The 18,568-nt window shown below is 40.6% G+C and overlaps 2 protein-coding genes across 2 annotated transcripts in view; both read right to left on the reverse strand.

The window, feature by feature from the left end:
* Positions 1 to 2,348: 2,348 nt before the first annotated feature.
* LOC144645382 (uncharacterized) overlaps positions 2,349 to 18,568 on the reverse strand; it is a 52,733-nt gene continuing 36,513 nt past the window's right edge. Inside the window, exon 3 of the mRNA XM_078504950.1 lies at positions 2,349 to 2,435. The gene's annotated coding sequence lies outside the window, so the exon portion shown is untranslated. The remainder of the gene's footprint in view (positions 2,436 to 18,568) is intronic.
* On the reverse strand, positions 4,520 to 5,572 carry LOC144645867 (uncharacterized). The gene has a single exon (XM_078505398.1). It carries the CDS (start codon positions 5,570 to 5,572, stop codon positions 4,520 to 4,522), a length of 1,053 nt encoding a protein of 350 aa, XP_078361524.1.

The following is an 18,568-nucleotide window of genomic DNA, read 5'->3' on the forward strand; positions in this document are numbered from 1 at the left end:
TTAGGGAAATAAGATATGTCAATTGCATTCTGGTTTCTCTTTGGAGACGCCCAGGAGCCCTATCATTCCAGATGCAATGTAAATGACAATATTGAAAATCATAAAATATTGTAATTGATACAATGACATAAATATAATTAAAATGATTTACAAATTTCGTATAAAGAAAAGACTGAGGACTACTAAAAACTCTATTAGCAAAAATGTATTTATGTAAGAACCTGTTTAGGGTAACTTGGTAAAATGTGGGTTCTTACTTGCGGTTTTTACTGTAGTTATTATTTGATTATAGCATTTTGTTTAACCAAACAAGAAAAGGTAAAAGGAAACAAGACATTGTTAAGGGACTGATTGTTTTAAGTAAATTACTATTTGGAGCTCTTAACTGACTTTGATTGTATCCCTTTCACTCAACATTTAAGTTATTGATCTAAAGGTCTGATTTACAGACTGTTTGCTGACAAGAAAGTTCTAGGTTTCATATGATAGCCTGGGAGGTGCGGTGGCCTAATGGTTTGTACTGGACTCCGGATCGAGTGGTCAGGTTTAAAGCCCTGGCCAGGCACTGTGTTGTGTAATTAGGGAAGACATTTGCTCTCATAGTGCCTCTCTCCACCCAGGTGTTTAAATAGGTATCGGCGAATTTAATACTGGGCGGTAGCCCTGTGATGGACCCACCCCATCTAGGGGTAATAGAAATACTCCTAGTTGCTTCATGCTACTGAATCCGGGATAAGCTCCGGCCTGATAGGCCTTTATTACCTTCATATAATGGCACCATACTATACTTAATCATTAATTCATGTACAATATATCTGGGCCAGAAATATGGGCTGATGAATTAAGTTCAAAATTTAAGAAGCTTACAAATGGATGATATTCCTGACTGATTTTTTTTCGCTATTGTTTCTGCATAGTCAAACATAAGAAATAACATAAAGATAAGAAATAAAAGAAATTGCGAGTTCCGCTTTTAGGCTTGGCTAAATCTATTTAATAAGGGAAACTGCAGCAGCGTTCCGACTGAGAGCCCCTATTCTACAGCGAGGGAGTCAATTGCGTAAGCCGTTAGAAGTAAAACAGCCATATGCATTGTTTTGGCCGTTAGCCGTAAAAATCCACAAAATTTAACCGTTAGTCGTAAAAAATTGTTAACCGTAAAATGTTCCAGCCACTAAAATGAAGGTTGCAATCTTTTTCGAGACATTTTTGTCTTACCATTTATGCGTTTTGTTTTTAGTATTATATATATATTACTTCTGAAAGAATTTTATGAACAGCAGATAATGAGTAAAATTTTAGTGAACATTGAAGGCTTTGAGACACAGAAAGTGCACGAAAAGACTATCAAAACGAGAAAAAACGAGGAGAACGAGTCTTAAACGTACCTCAGTAAAGACAACATAGGAGCAGACAGAGATCTTTATTTATCTACGGTAAATTCACATGGGTTTCGGAAATCACATCACCTTTAATTTTCACGTCACCTTGATTTAAACCTTAAGAGAGTAGCTTTTAAAGCTAATATCTCCGAGAAAGAAAATAACAAACAAATAAATTATCTAAAAACATCAAATAGTTAATAACATATAGTTTAAAATTCATACAGTGTATACCAACATTTTTTTACACCGCTTTGAGTCTTTGTTGGCTATAGCTAACCGAGAAGTGAATATATATGCTGATCCAGTAAGAGCTCAAAAGTGCCCCAAATTTCATAAAGAGGACAAACAAAGGCAATATGCCAGTAACTTTTATAACTCGGTGGTTAAATTGCTTGAATTGGCTGAAGGCTATTCCACAATACTTCGGCTGACGCACGATAGAAAAATCAATCGGCCTACAGCATGAACTTCGACCGACATGCGACGTGCGTCCTTGTAAACTAAATTGTACTGTCAAATTTGGTGCTTTCAAAATACATAGCTATGTAGTTTATCAGAAACCCATAAGGGTTGAAACGTGTAACTCCCTATGATTCGCATTGTACAAAGCGTTTGCACATTCGTTTACACTTAAAGTACCATATTTGGAAAATCACGAGAAACATTTAACCAATAAAAATTACTATAAAAATTTGCGATAAGACATTCGCTAAAAACATTATAAACTCCGTTTATACATTTTATGACATATTCTCTTTGCTTGATAATGACGTTAAGTCAACGTCGAAACGTCGCGTCTTTTTTTTTTAACTTTTAAACGGAGTTTATAATGTTTTTAGCGAATGTCTTATCGCAAATTTTTATTGTAAAGTGTTTTACTAAATCGCTACTTAAAAATTACTATATATGGATTACATTCACAGCGCGCGCTAGCTCGCGCTCGATGGCGTAATCTTGTTTTTGAACAAGCTTGGTTGAATAAAGTTAAATTTGGTTAAATTCTCCTGTTTCATCTTCTTGAAGTAGTATAGAGAACTTCGCTTCGATACACTTTATGTATTTCTTTAGTTTCTGTAAGAAATTTACGGCGTTTAGGTCGAAACTCAAGCAACTTACCGCAAAACCAAAAATCGGTCCGCGATGCGTACGTGTGGGGGCTTGATAATTTCAAATTTGATTATTTTTGTTTGTGAATTCATTTAGTACATTCAATTACTTTAAGGCTGCTATTTATTGCGGCAAATAATCTTTGCGATTTTTAGCAAATCGCCAAATTTAGTAGCCACAGTAATTTCTACTCGCGAAATTTACCCTGTTTTGCAGTTAAAGCAAGATCAAAAAACAAGATCAATGAGCTCTTCGAGCCACGACTGAATTTTTGCCAAGTTTAAAAGTTTAGTTTTCATTCCTTGAAAATTTATGAGCAGCAGGTGATTCAAAATTGATAGCGGAATGTATATAAGATATTTTCACCATATTTTATAAGTATGTGAGAGTGGCGCACTCGGGTAGGAGACTGGTACGATAGGTCGCGAGAGGTCCCGAGTTCGAACCCAGATAGAATTTTTTTTTTTTTCCTTTTTTTTTCTTTTTTAACCAGTAGCACTAAAATGTTTTTAATTATATCGCTCCGTAGGTATCATTGAAGAATAATTTACAATATCAGAACATATAGCAGTATAGACAGATTCAAGTACAAATGTATTAAATTGTGCTGATTCATCTAAAAGCTCTTCCTTTTGTTCCGAACAAGCTAAGCAGCCTTAGCCAACGCTCTGGTTTCTAGATAGATCCATCGTTAATGAAGCTTATGTAAAACCCGATTTAGTTTTCGAATATTCCTACATGTACGACGTTAGCTCGACATATACGAAAGAGATCGATCATTACATCGCTTTTCGTAAGCGTAAAAGCTCCTCTTGAATTGATGTGCAACCTGCACAGACTTCCAGCCAAACGAAATGTTGGCTACTATGACTTCGTGAGCTGCTGTAATGACGAGCAACTACAGGAACAGCTGAAATCAAAGAAACCACACGAAACCACACGCCAAAATCCAATATGGCCTACTCGACACGCACCGCCGACCTCATCCCCAGGCTCTCTCGCAGAAGACCACGTGACGCAAGCAAACCCACGCACAAATAAATAAATAAATCCCTCAGTCGATGACAATGTGGAGGCTTTGCCCCCACAAAAATTATGTTGCGTGGCTCATTACGTGTATAAAGCATTCGCGTACTTCGTGTTTCCAAATATGGTACTTTGCAAAATGAATGTTCAAACGCTATGCGCGCGCGTTACACGTTTCAACCCTTATGGGTTTCTGAGTTTATAAAATAACTAGCTTCCTTTCAATGTACCAAATGTGAGGGTCCCCAATCAGTACAAAAGCAATGTTTTGTACCATCGATAAAATTGGGCACTGCCAACGGTGTAGTTCTTCTATTCGGTTCTCTTTCGGTTCTCTTCCAAACAATTTCTTTTACGATCTTTTTTTAATAATATTAAAGGAAGAGCCAATAAGAAGAATGCATGGTTTAATTTCTTATGATGATATACGAGAAGAAACTGTCATTACTTTATCAATATTCCTTTGTTCCTGCTATCAGTCACTTCTCTTTGCTGAATTATCATCAATCATTCAACACAACCTCATGCAAGTAATAAAATTTTTTAGTTTTATTGGACCACCGAAAACTGATTGCTGTATTGCCTATTTGGGTTTCTTGTATGTGTATAGAGTGAACAGAAATGCAAGGAAATACTACTGAAATTATACTGTGGCCAAATTAAAATGGGGATGATTGCTATGAAGAATGCCTGTTTAACAAGCACGTCTAGATTCTTTCAGCAGAATGCTATCCTGCATCATTTCCCTACAAATCTTCCATCGAAAACATCCCCCCATTACCATGCAGTGTTTTGTTTTATCAATCTTCTTCCACTCATAATTTCCCCAAGAGCGAAATATAATGATTTTTTATCTTTTTTATCTCGGGCAATGTTGTAACAAACTTTTACCAGTTTTGTTTTTGGAAATATAATCACTTCAGAGGAATATTGCCCGACTATATTCTGTTCAGCGAACGCCCACGTCTGTTTTACGCCAAACAGTGTAGGCGAGAATAACCCTAAACATGACGTGACAGTGATTCAGGATGCTGTTGTTGAACGGTAAAATTGCTCATCGTCCTTTCTCCAGTGCCTTCAGACGCGACTTGATTCCCTTGGCAGGTGAGCACTATTTTAAGAGATCTTCGGTATTTTGTCAGTCTCCACGCGTAGATGAACGCATCCAATGCCACCTTCACAAGCATCATCGCGTCCCCGATAGTGATCGCGGTAGTTAAATTAAGATCCTCTTGCAGAGTTTTCTGTTCCGTGTAAAAGCTGATATGAAATGTAATGATATGAGGAAGGGCGCACACGATGATAATTCCTGATAAAAGCAAGATTACCATCGTAAACTGTTTCTCGTTTATTCTGTTTGCTTGGGGTTTGTCTGAGTGTTCACCGGTATCTCGATTTTCAACGCTGCGGACGCCTCCAAGACGGCACGATTCTTTGGCAAATCGGCGAAATGACCTCAAAAGCATGGCCGAACTGATTATAAGAAGAATTGTTATCGGTGTCGAGTGAAGATGGAGATCTACTTGATACAAGGTTAGTGCAGGAACTCCACCAAACTGCAGCAGCAAATACCCAGTGAAGTACACCAAAGAGAAGCCAACACAAGCGAGGACCCTGCGTGTTGTTACGACTGAGCGATAGTAGTGCGGGTATGTTATAGCGATGAACTGCGTCAGAATAAGACCAAGAACAAGCAGAAATGAGGAGTTAAGAACGACGTATGTGAACCAACTTCCAACTTGTTTTAAGGTGTGGTAAGGCTCGCCTGGCATAAGAGTCCATTTTATATACATTGCTACTCGATGCATTATAAAGAAAGGCTCAACGAGCAGGCCCGTTGTTAGATCAACCAAGGCTAGAGCGACGATGAAATACGTAGGTGGTGTACGGAAGCATTTGAGAGGATCTTTGAAGATAGTGAGTAGTAACAGCACGTTACTAGTGACTGTTATCGGCGAGAGAACAACCATGAAGATGCCAGTAGCGAGCTGAGTGTAAAGGTACAGTCTGCAGTCTGCTGACGAGCAAACAGACTGCAAAGTGCTGTTATTCATTGCGTTATAGTATCGTCAAAGGTATTCCTTCCACTGAAGTTTCAGTTGGTCAACTGGATGTAAATCCACTGTAAACTAGTGAAAGATGTGACAAGATTTTGAAGTAATAATTATTGTGGATGGACAACCAACTCAGACAAGTCCTGCAATTTCATCTGCCTACAGAACTCTTTTTATATCGGTGAATAATAAATAAGGAAAGACATCGCAGCTGTCAGCGTCTATAGGTTTTAAATAAGAAAAAAATGTCAGATAAAGATCAGTTGTGGACAGAAGAGTTTTTATGAGTTTAGTAAAAGTTATTCAACAAATTACATGGGTCGAACTGTAATTTTGCAAAATCTCTTCGCGGGACCACCATCGTCTGTCGACTTTCTTTCGGCTGGCGCTGCAACCGGTGATAGTTTAAAATACCGGTTTCAGTTTTCCTTGTAGCTTATTTAAATTGTTTTATTAATTTCTTTGTGTGGCAAATAAAATAAATGAAAACTAATTTTCAATTTCAGAGATAACTTGACGGATTCTTCAACTCATGTGAAATCGGATCATTTTTTGACGATCGGACCGGATCGGATCATTCGATTCGGTTTTTGAGCTTCAGTTTTTTCCTTGTGTAAACTATGAAGTGCAATGACGACAATTCTCTGTCGAGCAATTTAAAAACGGCTTTCTGCAGCAAAAACTGGTAAATTATGAAAAGTATGTTTTGGCTGTTAGCTGTCAACGTCAAGGTTTCCAATAAGAAGACGATTGTCAGATTATTTGAAGAAAGAACGGGTTTTACGAGTAAGGTAAAATTAAACAACAGATTAGATGGGTCGAACTGTAATTAGTTTTACTCTTTAATCTCTTCGCTGGGCGTTCATCTTGGGGCTTTCTTTGCTGGCGCTGAAACCGATAATAGTTTAAAATAGCAACTTATTTTCAATTTCAGTAATAACTTGACGGATTCTTCCTTTCAAATTAATTCGGATCCTGCTTTGACAATCGGATTCTTCAATTCGGTTTTTGAGCTTCAGTAAATAGTTTCTTGAATAAACAATTAGGTGCAATGGCGACAATTCTCTGTCGACTTAAAAGCAATTTTGAAACCACTTTCTTTTTCCTTAATTAATCACTTCTTAATACAAAGTTTAATGACGATCGGCGACATACAGGCAAGTAAAATGATTATTCAAAGATGGTCAGTTACATCTTTTGAAGATATCAGTATACCCAAAATTGACCATTTGGTAGAATGTTCCCGATAATCAGAAAATCCACTTTCAAAACTGAGTTCACTAACTAGACAAGTAAACCAAAATTTCCCAACACAGTTTATAGATAAAGGTGTGAAGAACATATAGTGATGTTGATTGTTTTGTCGTGTTCAAATCTTGCATAAAGTATCTACTTTGCTGAGTTTTTCTTTAAACGTTTGACCGTAAAGTAGTTCAAGCGTATTATGTATGCTACTAGTAGCTGTGCCATTGCCTGAGTATTGCTTCAGATGAGAATATCCCTACTTTATAAATCTGTAATGCTTGTGGCTCTTTCATCAGTTAGGAGGCCCTTTCCCCAAAAAATTGGTTCCTTGTGTTCTCATGTTTCCTTTAAACTAATTTCTTCGATTTTGTTGTCCCTGTTCCCTAAAATATGCATCTATTCCCGTGTGCCCAGTTTTATTTTCCTTTTGTTCCCATTTCGCAAAAAAGTTAATGGCTATGTTCTCTTGTTCCCTGAAACCCCTGGGGGAGCCTCAGTTAGACTGTAATTACGTAATGTCCAAAATTTCTTTACAATGAAAGAATTGAAACCATACATATCATATTACTTCATGTCAGCTTTTACACGAAGCTGGGACCTCTACAAAAGCGGGTTGATATGTATGCTGCTATCCTTATCGCGGACAAGATGATGTTCGTGAAAGTAGCCCTGGATGCGTTCATCTACTCGTGGAGACTGACAAAATACAGGAGATCTTTGAAATAGTGCTCACCTGCCAATACATTTTGGGCTCTTGGTCGTTAAATCGACCAAAGCTAAAGCGACAATGAAATAAGTAGCTGGTGGTATACGACAGCATTTGAGAGGATATTTAAGGATTTTCAGTTGTAACAACACGTTACTAGCGATTGTTATTGGTGATAGAATCGCCAGGACAATGCCTGTAGCAAGCTGGGTACAAAGAAGGTATCTAAAATCTAGTGACGATGAATAAGACCCCATGGCGTCAATGGATCGTTCAAAGCTCATATCAAGTATTCCTTCAACGTTGAATGTAAAGTATCTTGTTTGGTGAAATAAACGATAGAAGTAGGACTGGGATCTGGAAAATCAGGAAAACATTAGGCTGGGAAATGGGATTTGGGCAAATCTAGTACTTTTTTACACAAGGCAGTACGTTGCTAGTTTCTTTTAACATAAATCTATGAAACGTTGTTAAATCATTGGTAATCGTTGAAGGCTTCCAGGCAAAGTGATGATGCATGAAAAGAATATCGAAAGAATAAGTCAGGTCCGGAAAAAAGGAGACCGGGGACAGTGTCAAAGTCTGAAAATGAGTTTCACCAAAAAAAAAAAACAAGACAAAGTAAAGCAGACAAGAGATCTTTATTTATTCACGTAAATCTACTAAGTTTACAAGTATAGAATATATACCTAATTGAAGAAACGTTGACCCGTGAAAAGGATAAACGATGTGACCCAACTGTTTACTGGGAAATCGGAAAAAGTAATCGTCTTCTGTTACAGAATAAACATTATCATACGACAGGTTGCATAAATTATGCTCTTAATGCTCTCAAAGAAAATATTGCCTTGATTATAATTATACCTAATCGTACCTTTTTGTTACGCTTCGGCGGCATATCAGGCGAGTTTGGTCGAGCCATGGTTCGTATTTTGGCGAGACGTAGTCGAGCCAAAATACCCATGGCGAGACCAAACGAGCCTGATATGCCGCCGAAGCGTACCAAAAAGGTACGATTAGGTATTTACCGTACCCAAATTCAGAATTTAGCGAAAAATTTGGAAACTCCGACTCTGTTGTTTCAGTCTGAATGTTTCAGTACTCGTCGGCAAACATCGTTCACTTGGCGAGCGCGTTCAAGTTTTAGTTTTGGCGGGAAAGTTTTTACTTCTTTTACAATCGGTAAACACTAGCTAATCTTAAATTTCGAGGTTCTGCTTTATTGGTGAAACCTCTTTTCAATTCATCGTACGGTAACACTACTTTACTTCAAAATGACCATGATATGGTGGCATATCAGGTCAGTGACTTGATATCATAGGATATCAGGACAGTAGACCGCGCTTCTGATTGGCTACTTGCGAATTTGGGTACGGTAAATAAATGAAACAGTACTTAGCTCAACAATGCTGTCTACCCATAGTCCCATTCGGTCTCATCGTTCATGGTTTGAGCTTTTCAGGGGTCAACGTTTCTTCAATTAGGTATATACGTACTACAGTTTAGACACCACTTTCGAACCACTTCGAGTCTATGGATAAACTAAGAAGTAAAATCTATACTTGTCATTTTGGCTACAACTAGCTATGCTCATATTACGCCTGCTTTTCATAAATGTCGTGTCTTTGAATACTGATATACTGTAATAAACGTTCAAAGATATTCGAAACTCGTTCAAAGATCAAACAACAAAGATGTCGCCGGGTAAAGAGATTATATTGCATGCTTATTATTTGTTTTAGCCTACTTGTACTAAATCTCATTTGAGAATAATATGTCCAGTTTTGCCCAAATGCAAACAAAAATAGAGCAGACTAAATGATAATCACATAAGAAACAGTCTGGTGGTGGACGCACGTAGGAAAATACATCGTGGAACTTCGACTGATATTCGATCGAAGCTGGGATTTGACAGGATGCTATCTACAAATATCACTATAATACATCGTGGATCTAAGACATTCGTTAATGTTCAACTGACACACAAAAGAAAATCGATTGCCAATATACAACAAAAACCCCTACAGAAGCGCAAAGTAGCTCATTCGAAACTTAATTGTACTTTGCAACTTCATTTTTTTCAATTTTTTTTACGATATGAATTTTTTGTCATAATATTGAAGGAAGGCCACTGCGAAGGCTCTTTCACCTATGCTGGCATACCATATAACGGTCACTATTTATCAATATTCATCAGGAATAATTGCATGTCATCTTCGTTTGTTTTTAATCTGACGTGTCTTTGCTGTACGTATTAAAATCAGTCAGTTTTACGCCAAACATTGTAGGCCAACTAAGAGACTAGTATTACACATGATGGGACAATATTTCAGGAAGCTTGTGTATCGAGATGCCCCATTATTGTCATGTGATTACTTTATTGTTACGCAATGGGCTTCCCTGTTGTGTGACATTCGGGTTGGCGATGTCATTAAACGAATCAGTTCTAATGTCCACAATCTCCTGAGTCTTTACAAGCCTTCAGTACACAAATCGTTACATGGTGGCAGCGACGGGATCGAACTTTCGTCTAGATACCTTAGTGGAACATTGTTAAAGAATGGCGACATCACATTTGCCGCCACCTCCGTCGCTTGAAATTCACGATGCAAACGCGGCCGAGAAATGGAAGAAATTCGAACTAGCGTGGAGAAACTATGCTTTAGCTACAGAGCTGAGCGAGAAGGACGAGAAAATCCAAGTTGCCACTCTACTAACAGTGATAGGCGAGGAGGCTCGAGAAGTGTATTCAACGTTTACAGATTGGGCGCGCGCGGGCGACAAAGAGAAAATTGAGCCAGTCTTGACGAAGTTCGCCACGTACTGCAAACCGCAACAAAATGTACCCTTCGAGCGTTACAGATTCAACCGCAGGGTGCAAGAACCTGGAGAATCCTACGATCAATACAGAACGGCACTACGCAAGCTAGCCGAGGGTTGTAGCTTCGATACAATTACGCCAGAAGAACTTCTTCGAGATCGTCTGGTATTTGGAATAAGAGATGCAAAGGTTCGAAGACAGCTGTTACGCGAAACGAATCTAACGCTGAAGAAAACAGACGAGATTTGCCGCACATCAGAGAGCACAGCCGAGCAGATGAAAGTTGTCGAAGAAAATCCTGAAACAAAGCAAGTGAACGCCGTAAATCATCCGAGCAAGAGAGAACCTCGTGCAAGCGGCGAAAGAAATGGTTTCAGGTTTCAGTCAGCACAAAAAGACAACAACGCCGCTGCAAAGGAATGCGGGAACTGTGGAAAAGCACACGACTTGAAGAGGAGGGAAAGCTGTCCAGCATTTAGAAGAAGATGTGCTAAGTGTGGAAAATACAATCATTTCGCAGCCATGTGCATGGGCGGAGCGTGGGCCGATAGAAACAAAATTAGCCAAACAGCAAGAGTTGTTGACCTCGAGGAAACCGAAGACACCGAGTGTGACGAAATTTATTGCATCTCCGATATCGCTGCAATACAGCTCGATGATTCTCAGCTAGTAACTCTCAAGCTGAAGTCAGGGAACTTTTTACGTTTCCAACCAGACACAGGCGCTCAATGCAACGTCATTCCTGTACACCTTTACAAGAAAGCGACCAAAGACGTCACCCTCGAGCATGTGAAGCAATATCAGACAGCGATCATAGCGTATGGTGGCTCGAAAATTCCTGTAGTAGGCGAAGTTCAAATTCACGTCTGTCGTGGTGACTACCAGGGCTTTCTCGACTGTAAACTGGTAGACAGTACCGAAATACGGCCGCTCTTGGGAAGAAAAGCATGTATTGAAATGAAGATTATCAAGTACATGGACAATGATGAACTACGTAAACCGAACACTGGGAGTTTCCCTGTTTACACTTTAGACAGCACAAAAGGCGAGGTAACAAACCAATCTCCCCTCTCCAAAGAAGACCTCCTCCGAAAGTATCCCAAAGTCTTCAGAGAAAATGTTGGCCAGATGGAAGGTGAATATCGCATCAGAATTGACAGTGAAGCAGACCCAGTGCAGAATGCACCCCGCCGGGTGCCAGTGGCATTGAGAGACAAGCTCAAGGAGACATTAGATGACCTTCAGCAGCAAGACATCATCACAGCCGTGACAACCCCTACAGCCTGGATTAACTCAATGGTTGTAGTACCCAAGGCAAATGGCAAGTTACGAATTTGCCTGGATCCGAAGGACCTGAATCGAGCAATCCTTCGCGAACATTACCCCCTCCCCACCATTGAGGACGTCGCTACACGCCTTCACGGGGCTAAAGTTTTCACAAAGTTAGATGTTCGCAGTGGATTCTGGCATGTTGTGTTAGACGAGAAGTCATCATACCTTACCACATTCCAAACACCTTTTGGACGTTTCCGGTGGAAAAGAATGCCTTTTGGAATCAGCTCGGCCCCAGAAGTATTCCAGCGACGAATGCATGAACTTATTGAAGGTCTGCAGGGTGTGGAGGTCATCGCAGATGACTTTGTGGTTGTTGGATTTGGACACACCCATCTGGAAGCCGTTCACGACCATGACCAGAGCCTTATGGCATTTCTACAGCGTTGCGAAGCCCAAGGAGTCGTCCTTAACACAGAGAAGTTTACCCTCAGGCAGAAAGAGGTGCCGTTCATTGGGCACATAGCCACAGATGAAGGTTTGCGCGTAGACCCATCCAAAGTCAGAGCCATAATTGAGATGCCTGCTCCCACAGACAAAGCTGGAGTACAGAGGCTGTTAGGTCTAGCACAATACCTAAGCAAGTTTTTGCCGCATCTCTCCGATATAACCAAGCCACTGCGAGAGCTGACTCAAAACGACGTGGTTTGGCTATGGGAAAGTCCCCAACAGACAGCGTTGGACACATTAAAGAAAGCCGTCACCACTACACCGGTGCTTCGGTACTACAATTTGAAGGAAGAAGTCACAATTCAGTGTGATGCTTCGCAATCTGGATTAGGAGCAGCGTTGACACAAAACGGTCAGCCAGTGGCTTACGCATCTCGGGCACTTACACCTGCAGAAACTAGGTATGCCCAAATTGAGAAAGAGATGTTAGCAATCGTGTTTGCCTGTAACAAGTTCGAGGCATACATATTTGGCCGTGACATGGTTACGATCGAAACTGACCACAAGCCATTGGAGAACATTGCACTCAAACCTCTCCATTCAGCACCTAAACGTTTGCAACGCATGCTGATGCAAACACAGAAGTACAACCTGAGAATCAACTACAAGAAAGGAAAAGAGATGTTCTTAGCAGACACCCTTAGTCGAGCATACCTCCCTGAAGTCAATTCCTGTCACTTCTCACAAGAGCTAGAGGACATCGACCACAGAATCTTACTCCCTGTAAGCAAAGCACGATGGCAGCAAATCAAACATGCGTCAGCGGACGATCCAGTGTTACAGCAACTACGCCAGACCATACAGAATGGTTGGCCAGGTACCCGGAAGGAAACCCCAGAATGTCTGTACCCATATTTCGACTTTCGTGATGAATTGACAGTCCAGGGGGATCTCGTTTTCAAAGGGCAGCAGTTGGTTGTTCCAGCAGCTTTACGGAAGGAACTCATGGCTGTCACACATGCCTCTCACATAGGCATAGAAGGTTGCATCCGGAGAGCTCGAGATACCCTCTACTGGCCTCGTATGGCTACAGAACTAAAGGAGTATGTATCCAAGTGTGATGTCTGCCTCGCACATCGAAGTGCTCCTGGCAAAGAACCTCTACTGCCACATGAAATGGTGGCGCGACCATGGTCAAAGTTGGCTGCAGATCTCTGTGAACTGGACGGCCGTACATTGTTAGTAATTACAGACTACTACAGCAACTTCATTGAAGTAGCCCGCATTAACTCCGTGACATCCAGAAGTGTTATTAAAGAGATGAAAGAAGTTTTCGCAAGATATGGTATCCCCGATGTCCTTGTTACGGACAACGGTGCACAATTTGCATCAGCTGAATTCGCAGCCTTCGCAGAAACCTGGTCTTTTGAGCACAACACATCGTCGCCTCGCTACCCACAATCCAATGGAAAGGCTGAGAATGCTGTTCAGACGGTCAAGCGCCTCTTCAAAAAGTGCAAAGCATCCGGTCAGTCTGAGTACCTTGCCCTACTTGATTGGCGAAATACACCAACGGAAGGTGTTGGAACCAGTCCAGCACAACGCCTCTTCGGTCGCCGTTGCAAGACCTTGTTGCCGGTGTCCGGTACATTGCTTCAGCCACGACACTCGACAGAAGGAGAAACCAGAGCCATGATGGGCATGAAGCGTCGGCAGCAGCATTTCTACAACAGCCACACTAAGCCACTCCAGCCAATCGCAACTGGACAATCTGTGCGTATGCGACTGCCAGGGAACACCACATGGACGGCAGGCACCTGTGTCGGTGAGGCTGGTCCGCGAAGCTATAAAGTGCAGATCGGCGATTCTGTTTACAGACGGAACCGCCGTCAACTGATCATGTCAGATGAAGCCCCAAACAAGGATAACCAGCAGGTGGACCCTGACCTGACCCTAACAGTCCCAGGGGAACAGAACCAGGCCACACCCACACAAGTGGGGTGGCCACACCCACACCTCACTCAAGTGAGCCTGCGGAAGCGCCAATGCCGCAGAGCTCTTCGGCCCTTCCCAGCCCCCGCAGGTCCAGCCGGAGCTGTCACCCCCCATCTTGGATGAATGATTATGTTACACCTTGATTTAGATGCAGATGGGAACATTGAGCATTTATTGATTAGCAGCTATGACATGGAACATGGGACACTGATTAGCAGCAATGACATTGAACATTGGACTATATTTAGGGAATGTCGAAATATTGTGTTTTGTTCTTCATTTTTGTATAAGAGGAAGGGTGTATCGAGATGCCCCATGATTGTCATGTGATTACTTTATTGTTACGCAATGGGCTTCCCTGTTGTGTGACATTCGGGTTGGCGATCTCATTAAACGAATCAGTTCTAATGTCCACAATCTCCTGAGTCTTTACAAGCCTTCAGTACACAAATCGTTACAGCTTGTTGTTAAACAGTGAAGTTGTTTATCGTTCTCATTTCATTATTCCTCGCCATTGAAGTGTCGAGAGCTCTAGAAAATATTTTGCGTCTTCATCTGAAGCAAGATGTTCAAGAGTAACCCAAGTTTACGAGATAAGTACAAGATTATTGTTCGTTGTTTACTAGCAATACGTTGTCGTTTTAGAAAGACTGACAAGCAGTCTCCATAATCGTGTATGTTTGATAACACACGCCGTCAGCTAGATGGGCTATGCTAGATCTGTTACTCAGTTATATCTCGGGGTTTATTGCTTTCGGGGCATCGACATGGCGATCGCTTGTTATTTTTGTATCCACTGCCTTCCTTCGTGTCGAAAATTATAAGCTTTTTATACCTGTGCAGCATCATGGCAGAAGGATGCCTATTAAACATCGAAGTGCGCTTGTTTAAGATCGGTTCCAGGTACAATGAGCAGTTCTAATTAAGGTCTCCATGCAGAATTTCTTTTAACTTTGCTGCAGTTACGTTATTCTTTGTGTTAAAAGGCTTTTAGCAATTTACCAACGTATGTGATCTAGGGTCCACATTCTTTTCGTGCTGAATGCTTCCGATTATTTGAGGAGCAGTGTAATTTTACTCGTTTGTTGCCCGGGGTTTGTTGCCGGTCCATATTTATCCAAGCCGAATTGTTATTGCCTTGCCTCTTTTTATTGTTGTTGTGGATTATTCCATTTGGCAGGTTTTTTATATTAATTGTTCAGTTGTCCATGTTCTTGTACGATCTTGGTATCGTATTTTTATCGGCTTTGACAAATTGTTCGTTTAGCCTTGGACCTGGCATAATTTTTTATACTCCTGCTCTCTCATGTTTTTGACTTATAATTGATATTAGGATGTTATTTTTTGGTATGTGCAAACGATTACACTTTGCAGCTAGGAATTAGTGGTCATTGATGATTTTCTTTATATGTTTGTTCGTCAAACTAAGCATTTGATCGGGGGATAGGTTGTCGGCTGTTTTCAGACAACAATTGACAATAAGCCTTTGAGCTGCGCCCCTTGTTGATTTTCCTGTCAACAAGTTCATTTCACAATTATCTATTCTTGTGCTTTGCCGTGACGGAACATTTTATTCGTACATTATGCATACCACTACAAAGTCCTCTCGTTTTATAAGGACCGCTTATATTGCTTTGGCTTTTCATGCATGCGTTTGGCGCCTTCAAATCTTGGTTTTTCCAGCCATATCCTCCGATAATCTGTAATGGTGCAGTTCCTGTAATTTTACTGTCAAGTTACTGTCAATTTTTACCACATGTCGATTTATTTATAGTTTCTTACTTCATAACCGAGATCTGTACCCGGTTTCTGCCCGGCTTTCAGGCGCTTTGCAGTTACTACATGTTGCACTTTCATTCGTAAGATCGATCTTCGTTGCATTATATCATTTCCGTTTGAAAAGATTAGTTACAGATATGCGAGATCGAATGCTCGTTTTTCAAGAGGGTGTCAATCGACACAAAAATATTATTTCCTTTAACAGATGAAGAATGACCCGACAAAAGAAGGGTTTTTATATGGGTACATGCAATTCATATGCAAGACTTTCGTACGCATATTAACATATTGCTTTGCTTGCCCAAGTTTATACTTGTGGGGCTTTGTCCCCCTTGTTCACTGGTCCTATTGCCAGTTTTTATTGGAGACTTCGTTCTCCATTTGTTGTTTATCGCTGTTATTTATATCTTAGACGGTATGGCATGAACGACCCTTTGTCCAAGGCTTTGCCTCAGTGACCTTCTCATGCACTATATCGTACCGTCGGGGTTTTGTTTTCAGAACCCGTGCTGTCCCCCTTTTGGGGCAGTATTTGTAAATATTTAAAGCGATGTTATTTTTATTTTGCTGGTCATGCCAGTTTTATTGGAGGCTACGTACTCCATTATGATGGGGATTTATATCCCCTGTGTTGATCAGGGCAAGCTTTAGCGTTTATGCGGTACAAGTTTATTTTGCACATATTGCTTTGCTTGCCCAAGTTTATACTTGTGGGGTTTTGTCCCCCCTTGTTCACTGGTCATATTGGCAGTTTTTATTGGAGACTTCGTTCTCCATTTGTTGTTTATCGATGTTATTTATATCTTAGACGGTATGGCATGAACGACCCTTTGTCCAAGGCTTTGCCTCAGTGACCTTCTCATGCACTATATCGTACCGTCGGGGTTTTGTTTTCAGAACCCGTGCTGTCCCCCTTTTGGGGCAGTATTTGTAAATATTTAAAGCGATGTTATTTTTATTTTGCTAGTCATGCCAGTTTTATTGGAGGCTACGTACTCCATTATGATAGGGATTTATATCCCCTGTGTTGATCAGGGCAAGCTTTAGCGTTTATGCGATACAAGTTTATTTTGCTCTTATAGTATGCAACCAGTTTAAAGATCGTGCTAATGTGTTTTGGTTTTGTGCATTGTGTAAACTTCTGCTATCTTGCAGACGTATTGAGATCGGTTTACTGCCTTTATTCTGAAACATATCCCGTGATTAATTGATCCAAGTTAATTGATTGCCCGTTCACTTACCGTGGTTCACAATTACAATGACATGAACATAATCTTCTCGGGGTCTCAATATCTATATGTCAGGGATATATCGATAGAGGGCATTAAGGGCATTACAAATACATGAATTAACGCTATTAACAGAAAGAGCGTTTTTGGAAATTAAGCTCAAATCGTGAATGTAATTAAACATCATTTGAATGGCTCAAAGTCCAAATTCTCAAATCTCAGGCGACTTTTGGATATAATATCTTACAGTCTCGTTTATCCCTAAAACGGAGCTTATTGATTCTGGTTTTAAAGACGGGATTTTTATCGCATCTAAACCGGCAGTCAATTCTGTCGGTGTCCATCGGAACAAGTTGCTGGTTAACTGAAGCTTTGCACACGTTTATCCTAACATAAGAGATACACGTCTTGGTGTTGCTATTATTAAACACCATGGACCTTTAACTACACATGTTACTAATTAGCATCGCTATTTGCGTCATTATGTTTGAGACAATTATAAAAGATGGAACTCTAAACGTACGTAGCTACTAGTCACCATTATTTTTCCCAGTTTAAGCAGCTTTCTTTTGTATTTATAAGGTTCTATTCAGACAAATTTGGCTGGATCCTGTGGTAGTGTTTTCCACTTTCTGTTTTTAAATTTAGTTCGTCTGCTGCGCAGCAAAGTGGTAAAGCTACATAAGTACAATTGTTTAGGTCCTGTATACAGGAGTGTTCTTTTTGGTGGCTCGGTAATTTCTTTTTGGTCGTTTTTGGTCTATCAGCTCATTTGTACTCCTCTATTTAGGTTCACAAACAGATTTTATTAGCAATAGTCACTGACATCACCGTCGCTGGAGATGTGTCAAAAACTTCAGGCGAGTTTACTCTCATCAGCCATGGCTATCAACATTTTGAAGTACGCTGTTCTGCCAATGCAACGTACCGTATACCTGCTGAGCATTACCAATTGATGAATAACGTCATCTTATGGAGCACACGGCTTTGGACATTTGACCAGTCAAAGACTTTTATGTACAACATTAGCTCACAATATACTGCTGGCGAGTTCAAGGCGTGATGAACTACTGTCGCATTTTGTTACGGCTTAAATTATGATGTTTTACTGTAAAAATAATAAGGTGTACTGTTAAGTAGTTGCCTGGATGTTTTATATGGCACCTTTTTCAGTAAAAGTACATTCTAACCTTAATTATCAAACCTTACTCCCTCAAGGTTGTCTAGTGCCTGGCTCTGCATTCGGGAGGGGACAGGTTTTTCCCCTAAGCGGGGTTTTTTCCTGGCGGGCAGCAGGCCAATAATTTTATGATATTTGTTTAAGCATGGGTCAGGCAAAGGGCTGCCATGCATAACCTGTTTTATTTAGCATGGGTCAGGCAAAGGGCTGCCATGCATAACCTATTTTATTTAGCATGGGTCAGGCAAAGGGCTGCCATGCATAACCTATTTTACTAAGCATGGGTCAGACAAAGGGCTGCCATGCATAACTGTGTTAT

Source organism: Oculina patagonica, chromosome 3, assembly GCF_052425735.1.
Source record: "Oculina patagonica isolate OP01 chromosome 3, crgOcupat, whole genome shotgun sequence".
Taxonomy (NCBI): domain Eukaryota; kingdom Metazoa; phylum Cnidaria; class Anthozoa; order Scleractinia; family Oculinidae; genus Oculina; species Oculina patagonica.